The 16,871-nt window shown below is 36.9% G+C and overlaps 1 protein-coding gene across 1 annotated transcript in view; it reads right to left on the bottom strand.

The window, feature by feature from the left end:
* Window positions 1-1,387: 1,387 nt before the first annotated feature.
* The window catches only part of IQCM (IQ motif containing M), a 126,633-nt gene continuing 111,149 nt past the window's right edge, over window positions 1,388-16,871 (bottom strand). Inside the window, exon 12 of the mRNA XM_042469674.1 lies at window positions 1,388-1,515. Within this exon, the coding sequence (XP_042325608.1) occupies window positions 1,388-1,515 (128 nt within the window). The remainder of the gene's footprint in view (window positions 1,516-16,871) is intronic.

The following is a 16,871-nucleotide window of genomic DNA, read 5'->3' as shown; positions in this document are numbered from 1 at the left end:
TGAACTCAGTTGGGTCACAGGAACTTTCTCTGCACTTCATTCTAATTTGCAGTTTTGCTATAATAAAAGTCCCAGATATATTGCTACTGTCTAGACATTTTATCTGAAGCAAGTGTCCTTTGTAATCCCAGAGGACTTTTCTATTTTATTTCCAGTAAATCAAAGTCTGTGAAGAGCTTTGGTTCTTATTAAGACATACCCTTCACAGTCCATTGATTGCCAACCATGGCAAACCATTGACAGTTCATTTACATATAAGTGATGACTTCCATCAGGTAGTTGGCTCAAAAAACTACAGTGGACATTCAGAGAGCATATCCAATATTCCTTGCTCTTTGATGAGGATCAAGTGCCAATTTATTTATAGAAAACTGACTGCTGGAAAGTAAAAACTTCTCTTTACTGACCTTACACTGTCTTTTTACAGATTCAGGCTACAATCCCATGCACACTAGAGCTGGGAAAGGGGGCTTACATCTGACTAAATATAAATAGGAGTGCATCAGAATGCTTTATACTGTTGGAAAACCAAATAGAAGGGTATGAGGAATTGAGCATGTCCACAGGAGGGCAACCAAAATGGTGAAAGGTCTGGAAAACATGCCCTATGAGGAGCGGCTTAGGAAGCAGGTTATATTTATCCTGAAAAAGAGAAGGGTAAGGGTGACATGACAACCATGTTTAAATATTTGAAGGGATGTTATATTGGTGGTGAAGCAAGATAATTTTCTGCTATTCCAGAGACTAGTACAGAGCAATGGATTCAAACTACAGGAAAAGATGTTCCACCTAAATATTTGGAAGAATTCCTGAGGGTAACAACTGTTCAACAGTGGAACACACTCCCTTGGAGTGTAGTGGAGTCTCCTTCTTTGGAGGTTTTTAAACAAAGGCTGGATGGCGATCTGTTGGAAGTACTTTGATTGTATATTCCTGCAAGGCAAGGAGTTGGACTGGGTGGCTCTGGGTGTGACTTCCAACTCTATGATTCTACGATTCTTGGGGGTGGTGGGGGGGGGGGGGGGAACACATGCAGAAAGAAGAATGTTGAGATCAAAAGGCACAAATATGGCTGTAAATCTTTGCACCCAAAGCACTGGCATGTTTATTTCATTTACACTGCCAAAAGCAAAATAATAGTGTCTACTGCCACAAACAGTAGAGTTGTTAAATCCTAAGCACACTGGTTTTAACCATGCAGGAATGTTGTGTACAGCATAGACTCAAGAGTGATGTTTCCGTTGTCTTCTGTGCACATCAGAAAAAGGAGCCACTTTGCAGTACATTCTCAGATATTTCTTCAACATTTCTACACTGAATTTAAATGTAAGGCTTCAATGGAGGATCATTATAATCCATCAAATGGTGCCATTTACTTCATCCTATATTAATCTCTGTTAACTGGAAATGGAGATTCTTTAATCTTACAGTCTTTATTCTTCCTCTCTCGCATTGACATAGCTACTAAGGCTCCAGCAACTCGAACATCTGTCTTTAAATCTGGATGTCCATGCACTGTAACAGAAAATCAACAGAGACATTGGTAGATTAATTTTACACAAATAAATTTTACCCCAAAGAGCTACATAATTGGGATTTATTATGGATGAAGGCAATAGGAGTAACAGATTATATGAGGGACTCTGCTTCTTTGGAGTATTTACTGTATATACTCAACTGTAAGTAGACCTCATGTATAAGTCAAGGGTAGGTTCTGAGGACAAAATTATGGATTTTGATATGATCCATGGATAGGTCAAGGGTAAAACTTAGGTGCGTGGTAGCAAAGGATCTAAAGGATGAAGCAAAGGAAAATAATGCCAAATAATTTACAAAATTCCAGCAGACATAACTGTTAGTGCTCACACTAATGGAGGGATGGATGAGAGGGTAGAGGGGATCAGTGCTTCCAAAACAGATTATACTCTTGCCTTTCACCAGTATTTACATTGACCCATGGATAAGTCGACTCAGTTTTTATGTGTCAATTTTTTTACAAAAATTTCTAGACTTATACATGAGTATAAACAGTAAACAGAGGTTGGATTGCCATCTTTCAGCATTGTTTTAGTTACATATTCCTGCATAGCTTGGGGCTGGATTACATGGCCTTTGTGATCCCTTCCAACTCTGCAATTATATTATTCCAAGTGCTATACAAACTATTACAGGGTGCTCAACTGCAAAGTTAACATTGCAACAAAAATAGTCATTAAATTAATGTCAAAAAGATGATGCTTAGTCACTGAGAAAATGTCGCTATGTCCTTGAGTTCCACTTTGCCATAATGTTTTCTGGTACACCAAAGTGACAAAATTAGACCTTTTGCAACAAGAGTATTACTACATCTTTAGAAATACCTTTATTGATTACTTGGGGAGGGAAGGAGAATTGTGTAAACATTTTCATCTTCTCTGCCCAAGTAAAGTATGTAATTCAAAATAGTTTACCCTCTTTGTTCTCTATTTTGTTTAAATAGGATCATGGAGAGAGAAATAATGCTAGTAAATGGTTACTTCAGAACAGCAAAGGCTACCAACTGTCAGGTGCAGATCAAGGGGAAAGACTGATGTCGCAGAAAGGCAGGCAACCAAGTGGTTGACCCTAACTTCCTCTAGAGGGCAGGAGAGATTCTCCACACATAAAGAACTGGCAGAGCCCACTTTCTCAGATCAAACTCTGAATAATTAGCTAAATTAACCTGAGCCGCCTTAGAGCAAAAACCCATTGCAAGGAAAGAAAAACAAGAAATTTTATCCAACCTTTCTAGAAACACAAGTGGAAACAAACTAGGTTAGGTTAAGGCAGAATAGAACAGAACAATTTCAATCTGGTTATCCATGGGGGGGCTGGGGAGAAAGAAATATTTCATCAAATTGATTTCAGTAGTCCAAAAAAGTGGGGGAGGCAACAATTTACCTTTCACAGTTAAATGTACATACAGGTATTTTACAATTGTAATGTAAAATATTTTGGGTTTTATATATATATATATATTGAATCATTTAAACTCAATGCATGAGTGTGTGTGTGTGTGTGTGTGTGTAAGAAACAGACATTTTATATAAACATATGAAACTTACTGGCATGAAAACACAGCTGACTCAAGTTTCACACTGAAGCATCTCATATTTTATATGTTTAATCTAGTAAAAACATAAAATCTTGTATATACAATATTTTAAAATTGACTGTATCAGTGCTTTGTCTAGTGTACTTTAAGTGTAAGCATGAGACTGCCTATATGCAGAGATATTGAAAGTGCTTTGAGACAAAACATCCTTTTCCTCAATGTGGAAACAGCAATAATTTCTGCTGATAATATTATGTAGCAACACAAAAATTTGGCTCCTCAGACAAAGAGGGCTAAATTCAACTTCTGCTCCCCCTTACAACAGGACTATCGCTTCAATTGCTTATTCAATGAATCAGTACTTACACAAATCACATATGGATTCAATGGGTCAGTTGGGCTACTTTATTTATACTTACACAAATCACATGAACTCAGTGCTAACACAAATCATGTGGATTCAATAGCTCTGACTGAAGTATATAATACTTCAGTTAGAGCAGAATATGCCCCATGGTGTTTATTAGCCTCTAACTGAAGTTTTTATTAGTCTCTAACTGCAATGTTTTATATATACAAGACTTTATATTTTCCATTCATATTGTATATAATGTATAACTATAGAAATGGAAAGCCAGAGAGGTATAATGGCTTGAGCATTGGGCTAGGACTCTGGAGACCAGGGTTCAAATCCCCACTTGGTCATGGATACTCACTGAGTGGCCTTGGGCAAATCACACTCTCTCAGTCTCAGAGGAAGGCAAAAAACCTTGCCAGAAAAAATGTGTGATAGGTTCCTTTTAGAGTCATCAAAAGTCAGAAACAACTTGAAGACACACAACAACAAAAATAATATAAAATATTACAAACAGTCAGCCCTTAGTATCCACAGTGGTTCTGTTCCAGATTCCCTCTCCCACAGATGCAAAAAAACTGTGGGATCTCAAGTCCCGTGATTTTCAGTGGCCGTGTGCATATGCAGCCATTAAGGGTGATGCAGTTTGCCATCCATGGATGCTTAAATCCGTGGATGCAAGCCATGGTCGGGGCAGGCAGGCTGTACATCCACTCCTTAAATACACCTACATACATATAGAGAAAGAGGAGGTCCATCAACTCATGCAATAAGTTTAAAAGATTTAAAATGAATTCATACACTAAATTTACAAGATTTATTGTTGACAAAAAAGGTTGTAAACGAATGCAGAGCTGAACTGGGTTATATAATTGTATATATTGTATAACCATAGATCTGCAGTATGTAGGGGTGTCAATTTGTTAGGGTTCTTATCTAACAGGTCTCAGCAATCACAGGCAATGGATTTCAGCAATCACACTGGTGCCATGTAAAGAACAAGCCTGGACTGAAGAAGGTGTTTGCAAAAGGGATGTTGCCTTACCAATCTTTTGGAATACTTTGGCACTGGTAATAAGCATGTAGACTGGGCTGAGGAAATGATGGCCAAATGTTGCTAGAGATTTTATTATTTGTAGTTAATAATAATAATAATAAAAATTTTATTTGTATACCGCCCTTCCAACGATCAGGGTGGTGAACAGCATAGTGACATATTAACAATACAATACAACAACACCATAATTACATTATAAAAATTCACTACATACATATTAAAATCAAAATTATAACCCCCATCAGCTGACCATCTTGCCGTCAAAGAAAGGGGGGAAGGCCAACTGGAGCTTTATTCGGGGAATGCTGCTCGAAATAAGAAGGTTTTTAGGTCCCTTCTAAACTGGGCCAGGGAGGTGGCCGAGCGGAGCTCTATGGGCAGCGTGTTCCAGAGGGCCGGGGCGACGATGGAATATGACCTCCTCGTTCTGGAGGTTAATCTAGCCCCTGGGACCCTCAATAATTGCTGCCCAGAAATTCTGAGGTAGTTCTTGTCTTTTTTTAAAAAAAATAACCAACTAACATTTATGTTGTCCCGTGCTATTTGCTGGCAATTCCTGGCACCTACCACAACATTTTATTTACACTGAGGTTTTTTTTTTTAATTGATACAGTTTAAAAAATCCCAGAATGCTGGAGACACCTCCTCCACTGGAATGAAGACTTCCTTTGAAATAAAGAGGCCTCAGGCAGCAGATTCCATCTGATCTTGGATGCTGAGCAGTCAGCGCTGTTTAGTACTTGGATGAATGCCAGGTGCTGTAGAATATATTTCAAGGGAAAGAACAGGCAGAACTACCTCTAAGTATTCCTTGCCTAAGAAAATCTTTTGAAATTCACAGGGTTGCCATAAGTCATCAGATGATTTGAAGAATCATACACAAACACAGACAGTGCAATAGAAGCTCTGCTGTATCTACATACACTGCAATAGAGGTTCCGTTTCTTCCATCCCCCATAAAGAAAACTCTGTTCCACCCTCCATTACAAGAAGATCCAGGCTCTGTTACACAGAGAGAGAAAGAGAGAGTGTGTGTGCAATAAACAGGCCACACTGTAAGTATTTAGAGGTGAACTATGAAATGGGCAATTTATTGATTTATTGTTCTAATTTATTCAGGAGAAATCTCCACACAGACTGTAAAGGATTCCAAATGGGTTTGCCTAGGCTGAGTGAAAGGATAATGAAATGAGAGCTGAAATAGAAATTGATGCCCCCCCCCCCATGGTAAGACGGTCGCTTGCAACATTTTGATATAGTTCTAAATCTCTGAAAATGACCTGTTTAGCATCTGTGAGTAGTTTTAAAAAAGGAATGTAAATAAATCCACAGGCATCATATAAACCTATACAAATCTATGATATATCTACATTTTAAAAACTACATGCATCTTGTTTGGTAACAAGATCTCAGAATGGATATTACAGAACAATATTTTTCTGTATTTGTAGAAAGGGTAAAAGAAAGAGGTCAGAAAGACTGAGAAAGACAGAGTGTCTCCCCTTTAATAAGGCAGTGTCTCCCATTTAAAAGAGTAAAAAGGCTGGGCGTTTTTTTTAAGGGGAAGAAACAACTAAAGCAAGACATGGGAGACATGTTAAAAATCTATGAGAGATGTGGGAAGAGTAAATAAAGAGAAATCAATGTTCATTGCTCCTAAACACTATCTGCAATAAAACTGATCAGAAGAATAAGAATTACTTCATGCAAAGCAGGAATAAAATGAGATTAATTTTCACAGGATATTGTGAAGGCCAATAGCCCAGGTGGCTTTAAAATGAGGTTGGACAAATTCATGAAAGAGATGTTTATCACAGAGTTTGGAAAAATTCCTTTTTGGGATACAACTCACAGAATCTGCCAGCCAACATGGCCGGTGGTCTATAAAAACTGGTCTGTCAAAAACCATTAGCCATGATATTTAAAAAATGGACCTCAATTTTATGGAGCAATCCACATTTGCTTAATAAATACCAGGGGAAAATAACAGGATATATTTACATCCATTATACTGCATTCTGCTTGTGAACTTCAAGGCAGGCTTGTCTGGTCACTATTAAAGGCAATATTTTGGACCACCAGCCAAATCCAGAAGATATTATTTTTGTAAAATGTCAATCTGGGAAAAACCATTACAAATCAAAGGGGAAAAGTGGAAGCCAGAATGATAACAAACATAAAGAAAGGAAACAGATGGATGACATAACTGCAAAAGGCCACACCTGCAAAATTCCTGTGGAAGTACTAAACAAATATACAGTAATAATAATAATAAGAAGAAGAAGAAGAAGAAGATTTATTATTATTATATATACAAGGGATTCTAGTAGTTGTTATCACCTTCTATCCACTTAACATGGGACTTTCAGTGTCTCCCATGTCTTGCTTTAGTTGTTTCTTCCCCTTCACAATTCTCATCAAATATTTAAGGCTCTTTTGAATTGTTTGTTTATGAGACTTGGTTAATGACAAAAGGATGAGCACACACTGTTTAATTTGCAGTGAGCTTGGAAACCAAGTTCTTTTGTCAAGGAAGAGGGAAACAGCTCCAGCTCTATGGAGGCTCTTTCTGCTATATGACTGTGGAGATTATCAGACAGGGAAGGGAGCAAAGCGGATCACTCTCCCATCCTTATCCCATTCGTGACCGTGATTGTGCAAAAGACATTCATACATGTCACACTGATCCTGTCATTATCCTGTCAGCAAAGTGGAATTGTATTAATGGGTTCTTCCATTATTACAAAATGAAAGGTAATGACAGGACAGTTCCATCTCATGGACAGGTCAATGACAGGATCAGGGAGATATTGTATAAGCGTCTTTTGCGCCATCATAGTCACTAGCACTTCACTGATGGGAAAATATCTGGATCAACGCGATGTTGTGTGAAAGGCCATTCTGTGACTATGAACAAGGATTGGAAAAGGACGGGACAAGGACATCCTTTTCTCTGTTTGATAATCTCCTGTGAATCGTATGACTCAGTTTTAAGAAACACTTTTGATAACTATTTACCAAAAGGTTGTTCTTAAAAGACATGACTTTAAAAAAAAAGAGTTGTTTTACAAATTATAACTATGATTAATTCATATGCTTCAGGATTTACGTGTCATACTACCCCCTACCCCCAAAAAAACACCTTGCATTTATTCATTTTCAAAACTTTGTATCAACATATGGCTCCAGAGATAATTATAACACATAATTAGTATCTTCACAATACTCTTATATAACCAATCAATTTAGACAAAAATGATTTTTCGCTTAAGAGCAGCAAGAAAACAAATCTGCAGTTTTCATTTTCTGTCTGTCTCGCTTGCTGAGTGTGTGCTTAAATAAAACAGAGAGAGTGCAAATGAAATTTAAATAAAATGCACATGTTCTGATCAGTTCTCACACATTTAGCTATTGTGAATTGAACCTTAAGCCCTAAATGGAGCAGTTTCATATGGCTGAAAAGATAATCCATTTGAATATGTATTAAGGAATAAGGCTAAAATTCTATTAACCTTAATACATGGGAAATCACACTTAATATGGATTCAGCACAGCATTTAAAATGTATTAGCAAGAAAAGAAAAAGAAGCAAAGACTCACTCTTTAAGCAGCTGTGATAAAAGATGCTTACCTCTTTATCAAGAAAAGAGGAAGTATTTGTACAAACCTAGTAAGCAATTATGTGACACTAGAACAGAAAATAGGGATTTTGCTGTAATTAAAGCAAGGATGTAAATCTTTATGTTCTTCATTCTTATAAGCAGGACTAAATAATTTTTCCACTATTCCCCTCCCACCCACACACCTGCAAGAATATTTGTGCTTCAGGAACATCAAACACTGTTTGTGCTTCAGGAACTTGGAAATACATGTGAGTGTTGCACTTAAAATAAGTTTTCTTCACAGACAACGTTTCCTGCATAGGAAACACATTTTCTGCACAAAAAGCCTTGTGTATTTTGCCTTGATGAAGATTTCAAATCAGGCTTTATTAAATGCAAGGACTCTTTCTGCTCTCATTATTCTACCTGACAGGGTTTCTTGAAACACCTTGCCTCAGCTAATAAAACATGAATATTCTTTCTATCTCTATACTGTAGTTCTTATGTAAAAGTGTATTATGACTGTTACCAGCTGCTTTGGTACCCAGAGAAAAAAATAAAACCAGTTAAAAAGCAAACATATGCACACTATTTTCAGTATTTCCTAAATTTCTTTATTTTTCCAGTGAGAAACATAGATGAATAATGCATTCTTTGCTAGATTTTTTTTAAAAAGCAAAGCAAACAAAAGGTGTTTTTGAATCTCTGAATTAGCAGATCTATAGAAGATTAATATGAAACTGTCATCTAAAAGGTCAGTTTTGAACTCCCGCCTTCTTTTGAGATTTGTTAATTTATAAATATGGCTGCCAAGATTTTGATGCAATAAGGACAGAGAATTAAATGTCAGGAGTAACTTCAACAGATCACTTCTAGCTCTGAACAAGGTGTGCTTCTACATAATATTCAAGTCCACACCTCATCCCACAGTCTTAGCTTAGGGCCAGTAGAACAGATAGGGCCAACAATTGTTTGGTAAATATTTTAACATGGTCCAACCAGATAATGCTGTTATTATTAGGTGCCTTCAGTTTGACTCCAACTATTGATAACCCTACAAAGGATTTTTGTTTCTTTCTTTCTTTGTTTGTTTTAGCAAGATTTGTTGCGAGGAGGTTTACATTTGACTTCTTCTTTCCCAAAGTGGGTTTCCAGAGCTGAGCAGAAATTTGAATCTTGTTTTTCTAGCATTCTAGTCCAACGCTAAAATTTCTCACTAGATCATGCTAATTTCCCTCAACAATTATTCTTTTATTTCTTTGATTTGTGCTGTTTGGTTATCTGATAAAAATGCATATTTAGAGGTGAAATACATATTTTAAAATATACATTAAAGAATACTGCATGCAGTATTTTCTCTTATCAGCCTGCCTGGTTTTTGAGGTCTTCCAGACACGCACTTCTCTCATACCCATGTGTATGTATATTTGATGAAGACAGGAATGAGTGAGGACCTTCTGGGGTGTGGGAGGGTGCTGCCGGATTGTGGAACTGCCTTTCAAGGGTGGTTAGGCTTTCCTATTGTCCTTTTGCTGGGAAATAAACATCCTTTTCTGCAAGCAAACTTTCTGGCAGATGTGTGGCCACAGAGGAAGGTGCTTTCAACAGAGTACCATATATACTCGACTATAAGTCGACCTCATGTATAAGTCGAGGACAGGTTTTGGAGGCAAAATTATGGATTTTGATATGACCCTAGGATAAGTCAAGGGTAAAACTTAGGGACATACAACAAAGCATCTAAATGATGCAGCAAAGAAAAACAATGCCGAAGAACCTATAAAATTATGGCAGGCATAACCCTTTTGGCTCAAAGGCTGGATGGAAGAGACAGTAAAGGGAGGACAGTGCTTTCAAGACAGATTGTACTCTTGCCTTTCACCAGGGGATGGTTCCCTTTTGAATAAAATTTAAAGTGTACTATTTGCATTGACCCATGGATAAGTCGACCTAGGTTTTTGGGGTCAATTTTTTTACTAAAATTTCTAGACTTATACATGAATATATACAGTATGCTATATTTTTAGTGTATTTGTGTGTGTGTTTTTTAAAAAAATCTTTTAATTTAGTTGTTTTAACATGAAAATCTATTTAATTCTGCTTATCATGTTTTTAACTTTATCTTTTACAGTACTTAATCATGTTGAGGCAGAAAATAAATTAAGTAAAGAAATAAAAAGTGAGCCAGCATGGTGCATGGTTTTAGTGTCAGACTAGGACACTGGGAGACCAGGGTGCAAATCCCTGCTCAGCCATGGAAACCTACTGAGCAACTTTGGGCAAGTTCCATTCTCTCAACCTCAAAGGAAGGCAACGGGAAACCCCTTCTGAACAAACCTTGCCAAGAATGCCCCATGATAGGGTCACCTTAGGGTTGCCAACAGTCAGAAATGACTTGAAGGCACACAACAAGAAAGTAATAATACATTGGGAGAAAATGGCTGAGCACTTACACTGCATTTGTATCAATGGAAATGTAGTCATGAATGATCGAAAAGAACAACCACTAGAATCTATCTTAAACTGAAGCCTCACCAAACAATGGAGGCCTGCAACACAGGTGAGTAGGCACTTCAGGATGATGTGGCTATCCCATTCCCACCCCAAGCCACTCAGCCACACTGCAGGTCTCTGTAGATCTCCATTGCTCGGAGTGGTTCCCTTAAGATGATTATTTAGGATCACGGCACAATATACACAGGATATCTGAATACATAATTTTAGATTACAAACCTGTAACTGCTATGTTGGATGTCAGCAAATGTTTACAAAAATGCAAGCATTGGGGGAAATTGTATACAAAAATGTGTGTTTTCATGCCAACTTTAAAAAAAATCACTACTGTTGCAGAAACAGAGGAGGATGAGTTTGGAAAATATGAATTATGTAGAAGATGATAATGGAAGACTTATCCATCCCAAACGAGTAGTTTGTCCTAACTCAATAAATGTTTAAGAGCTGACCAATTCCCTTGTTCCAGCTAAAGTTTTTGGGCCACTTTGCAACTCAGACTGCTTCCAAGCTGGTATCAACATTCCTCTCTGGATCAGTGAGGGCTCAGAAGGGTGGTGAGCATCATAACCTACTGTACCAGAAGCATATATAAAAACGCTTTCCCTCCCAAACTATTTATTAACTGGCTTTATCCAAAACCTATATAAAGCCTGTTGCAAAGACAACATTCAGTTGCCAAAAAGAGAGCATGCAATTAGTATTTGAAATAATTGTGATTACATTTTGTTCTAATATTAGCACTTTTTAAAAAGAACAATAATCCCAAACTGCATTATTGTTGAGGCCACTCAGCTGGTGATACAAAGCAGTGGATGACTGATCTTGATTGTTCCTTACATTGTGATGCTCTGCACAAACAACTCTGTGTCACCCTTATATAAATGTAAAGTGCATAAGAATTAGTATTTATATGGCTGCATTGATAAGAGTTTCATGCTTCCTTTGGGCTGTCATGTAGCAACAGAAAAAAGTTACCGCAATATTGTCACTGAGCATCCATTAACACAGACATTTCACTAATAAAACTCTGGTTAGCTACACTGACAGCTTGAAGATGAATATTTTCTCTTTTTGGGAGTTTAAAACTTTCCCATAAATTTTAAGATCATAATCCTCTTAATGTAGAAAATGTCTATTTTGATCCAAGATAATAAAAATCACAATCAAGTCATTTACAGTGTCATTATTAGGGTGTTGTCAACACTGGCACTAGCTATTTCACACCTTATCTTGTGAATTTGTGAGCTTAGCATGATAAAAAAAGTTAAGAGTGAAAGTTATGATCTTTTAAATTTCAGTCATAACATTTTTTTTATCATACCAACTGTACATGTTTAGTTAGAAGATATGCAGTATTTAATGTCTTTGCCTTCCATAAGCAAAATCTACAATCCCTACATTTATTTCAACATGAAACAGATGCTCTGCTATAGAATGCTGGAAATTATAGCATAGGAAACTGCCCCATCCCAGGTCATGGTCTGGTGCAAGATGGGCAACCTCTGAGAGACCCATTTTGAGCTTTAGGAAATGCCTGAGGACTTCACATCCAAGGAGCATGGGCTGATGGGAAGTGTGGCAGCCTTTTTTAGTATAAAATAAAATTAAACTAGAGTGCCACCCCCTGTATCCAGCCAGGATATGTTCCAAGACTTACCAAAATTAGCAAATGCCATGGATAATAACGATTCCTATATTTGACCATACAGTTACACTGGAGGACTTCCAGATGCCTAGAGAGACCATTTTACCGTGGATGTGAGTAACTGAAACTGAAGTTATCAGACCCATATATATGGAGGTCATACTGTACTTTCGTATCTGTCTGTTTCTTTGTCTGTCTAACCACTAACAAATAGAATTCCCGTCATTAACAGAAATAAAACTCCTTGGTATTTTTTTTTTTTTTGTAATCAGGCAATATTAATTATATTAACAAATAAACCCACCATTCACTTTTGATTAATTAGAATTAAATTTATATTCATATATAAATGAACCTTAATGTTCTTAAACTGGTTTTAATTAATATTGACTATGATATTGGTTTCTGAATATGACTCTATGTTTTTGAGTACTGAATGTAATATAGAGTTTGATACTGATTTTCCCATTGACAACTAAATGCACTCTAATTAGTGGGATACTAATAAGAGCATTCAATTCCTTTTTGTATTGACTGCAATGCATTCAGACGTTCACCACTGAATTTTGGTGGCACATTGTGATATCAGCTTTTTTTTTTTAAATGGAGGGCATTGTAGAGTGCTGAGGACCACTATGGTATCCTTTACAATGGGCTTGGAGGACACCCATGGCTTTCAGGATGCAGTGTGCCCATTCCTCCTCTAGTGTGACCCAGTATAGTCTCTTCTGACTTGGATTTGGCCACAGATTTCTGGATCTTGGACAAATGTCTTTCTCGGGAATGCCAGAGATCACACATGGGACCTCCTCTATTTCTGCCACTGTGTTTCGACTGGTGCTAAATATTAGGCCTCTGGTTTCCTCACACAAATTGTTCAGGAATGGTGAAAGGAACTGAAAGAAATTACATCAAACACTCCAAATTGCCCATTTCCCTGCCGTGGATTGTTTTGATTGTTTTGACTGTTCTTATTGTTTTAATGGTATTTTATTATCATATTGTTTTGGGAGGGAGGGAATAATGAGATGTACTTTATAATGTATGATATATATTATATTATATTTTATTGCTGTTGTAAGCTGCCTCGATCCTGTGGGAGAGACGGGATAAAAATTAAATTATTATTATTATTATTATTATTATTATTATTATTATTAAATCCCCACCACCACATTATTTCCAATTGGAGTTGGTTTTTCATAACACTTCCCCCTTCCCAATTTGGTAGTGTTGACAAAATGGACTTGCAGGTTTCCTACCAGTCTATGTCTTTATGCTATTACACAATCAAGGAAGGAGAAAAGTCACTGAAGTGAGAAAAAAAAAAAAACCAAGAGAAAGATTAAAGGCACTGAGTTGAGAAAGAGCCAGAGAGAGATGGAGACAGATTCCATTAAAGTCTTTCCTTGTCCTATATATTCACTAGCATTGACTTTACCCCAGGCTTAAAATTAGTGTAGCTAGGAACTGCAGAAAGTTTGTTTCTTTGGTTCTTCAGTATATATTCTGTATGTTTATCTGTCTTTTCCATCTGCAAACCCTCCCTATCTGCCCATGAATAACTATACAGCATTTTAAGAATTTAGTGCATTTCTTGAGTGATTTCCAAAAATGCCTTCCATGCCGATCTCCCTCATGGTGTCTTATCCTTAGTTCTGCACCCTATGTTCAAATTTATACAGATCAAGGGTGCTTCCAGACTAGCCAAGAGAATACAGCACATAGGAAGCAGAATGGTGGCATCAATAACAACTGAATAGTAAACAAAGATATAGCTGATTCTATGAAAGCTCATGCTGCCAACTTCTTTCTCAGTCTCAAAGGTGCTACAAGATCCCTCTAGAAACTGAACAGTAAGAGAATTAAGATTGATTAATAACTTAAGATATTTCTGTTTTCACAAAATGACTGTATGACTAAAGAGACAATGGCCCAGATCAAGAAATTTGAATTGAAAACATAGCTGGGGGTTATTTTGTTTTGGTGTGAACAAAACAAATAAAGGATTGGGTTATCCTGGCCAAACTGGGCAATAAAAAGACATAATAAGTTAATCCTCATATTTACAATAAAGTGTCTCTCAGCGTCTCCAAGGACCCAGTCTCCTCTTACAGGTACAGTCTTTTGGCTTCAACTGTCTTTTTTCAAAATATAGTGCCCCACTTACTTTGCTTTGCTTATTTTTAAAAAATTCTTGCTTTTTTGTCCTTATGTGCTGACTCGGGAATTTTGTGTGCTTCGCCCGAGGCAAACATGAAATCTCTGAGCTGCAAATGGCCTTTGTGCTTTCCAAATCAGTGACTGGACATTGCTTCTTTGTCCCAGTATATTTTGCTAGGTATCATCAGAAGCTTGCAACCTACCAATAAATCACTCATTTTGCAATACCATCATGAGACTGAAAAAGTTTCATGTCTGATTTTTTCATTCTTTCTGATCTTCTTCTTTTTGTATTGACTAACCTGATTAGGACTTCTGGAGAATCTGAAGGCTTGCATACTTGTGTTCCATATCTGTTAGTCACAAGAACCAAAAAACCATAATACCCAGCTGTGGATTTTGATTTGTTTGTTTTTTACTCATGGACCTATCCCCATGCCCCTGTCCCCTTGTAAATGTAATTAATTATACTTGCTTACCAACAGATACACTATTATATCTATGAAAGAAATTTAAATGCCATTTATAACCTTAAAATCAAAGTGAATGATATTTCTGCCATGCATACTGTATATCCTAATGTAAAAGCTCTGTTTCTACTTTTTTCTAAACCACCTTTTAAGCTGTTTTATCATTCAGCTTGTATACTGAGATAACATTTTCCATTTACCCCATACAACAACAAATACCAGATCATGTTGCAGATGTTATCATTAGCTGTTCTCACATTTTAACAAAAAAGAATTTATTTTAAAAAAGAGTAAAATTCTTTTTTTAGGCATCAGTTACTGACTAGGCTCTATTAGTTATGCAATATATCTGAATTTCCAGAACAGTAAAAAGAAAGATTTTACCATATGTTCATGAAGTCAGACATGCATATGTGTAAGATGGATAAAGTCATACCAATGGTACAATTAAGCAGAGTAAAGTGGATACTTCAGACAGCTGTTTTTGTGTTTTATCAAAGGATGACAATTTTTATTTGATTGAAATGATTACATTTAAATTAATCTAAATTAATCTAAAATGGTGTGCCCTCTTCTGAGTGGAGGAGCACATCTTCAACTTGAGGTACCTCTGAGTAGCTCCTCAACCTGGAATTTCTGAGCTGACCAGAAGAGTGAAGGCTTTTTCTGTGTGAGCTCCACTGTTGCAAGATGCTTTTCATATGGAAACATACCTCTGGTCACATTACTGCATTTTCATTACTAGGCTAAGACATTTTTGTTTTGTTGTTGACATGGGCCTTTTAAACTCTTGTTATTTAAGCCCCTTAGGTACCAATAGTGCTTTTACTTTACTTTATTGTTTACTATTTTAAAAAACTCATATCAACTGTATTATATTTTACGGCAATTTGTAGTTAAAAGGGTTTGCTGGTTTGGACTTTCTGTATTACTGCAAACCTTGAGGATTTCCCAATCCTACTGATACTGTACTTTCCTCTCGCAGACAGTGCCATTTCCATTACAGCTCATACGCTTGGTAAATGAGGTTGTTACTGGTGTAACTATTGCCCATTTACTGCAAAGGAGGAAGAAAGATACTTGTGAGAAAGCATGATAAATGAAATTGGATGCTTTCAGCTAGGCCTTTCCCAACCTGGACTCAGTAGCCAACTTCTATCTCTCATGCCATCTAGCCTACTGAGAGGGGCTAGATCTGGAACCACAAAATGGTTCCCCACTCCAGCTGAAAACACTGCTCTTGTACAACATTCTCTGCCCCCTTTTTTCCAAAATCAACAACCTTTAAATCTGATAGCGTCTGAATCAGCACAATTAAACCAGTCTGCTTTCCAAATTGTCAAGTCATGATTTGAAGCAAATCTCCAAATCCTCATGTAAATCCCCAGCTTGACTTAGGGAATCAGAAGATGGCTGCCACCACAGTTTTAAAAAACAACAGCAAGAAAACTGTCATCCACATCTTAGTTAAAGGTAAAAACATTTTCCCATATTGTCTTAAAGTCCACCCCACTACTCAACCAAGTGCTGCTAAATAATCCCCTACACATGCAGGGAGAGTTTTGTAGTGGACAGTGGGTACCATCAAAATTAGATACATTTAGATTCCTTTATATGTGCTCTAGCACATATCCTCTAGCACATTACCAGCTCAAATCTTTGGCACTATACCCATATCAGTATAGAATAAAATGTTTTGTAAATAGAATAGACTGCAGAATAGTGTGTGCAGTAGGTGAATTTCATTCAGCTAAGTTTGTGTTTCACAAAAGTCAAATTGAAAGGAATAGTATAGAAGAAATAGTGCAGATAAAAGGCCAATAAAGTTTGACAAAAGGGCAGTACAATGTAGGATAAAATTGTAGACACACATTGCACCTGCAAATCTGCAAGCTTGCTTGAAAATAGAGATGCATGAAACACATTGGTGCAGCTATGCCAGCAATTTGCCACAGACTGCCTCTAAAGAAAATATATTTTATTTAATAAACC

Source organism: Sceloporus undulatus, chromosome 5 (genome assembly GCF_019175285.1).
Source record: "Sceloporus undulatus isolate JIND9_A2432 ecotype Alabama chromosome 5, SceUnd_v1.1, whole genome shotgun sequence".
In the NCBI taxonomy this organism is placed as follows: Eukaryota; Metazoa; Chordata; class Lepidosauria; order Squamata; family Phrynosomatidae; genus Sceloporus; species Sceloporus undulatus.
This window is presented reverse-complemented; position numbering and strand designations above follow the sequence as displayed.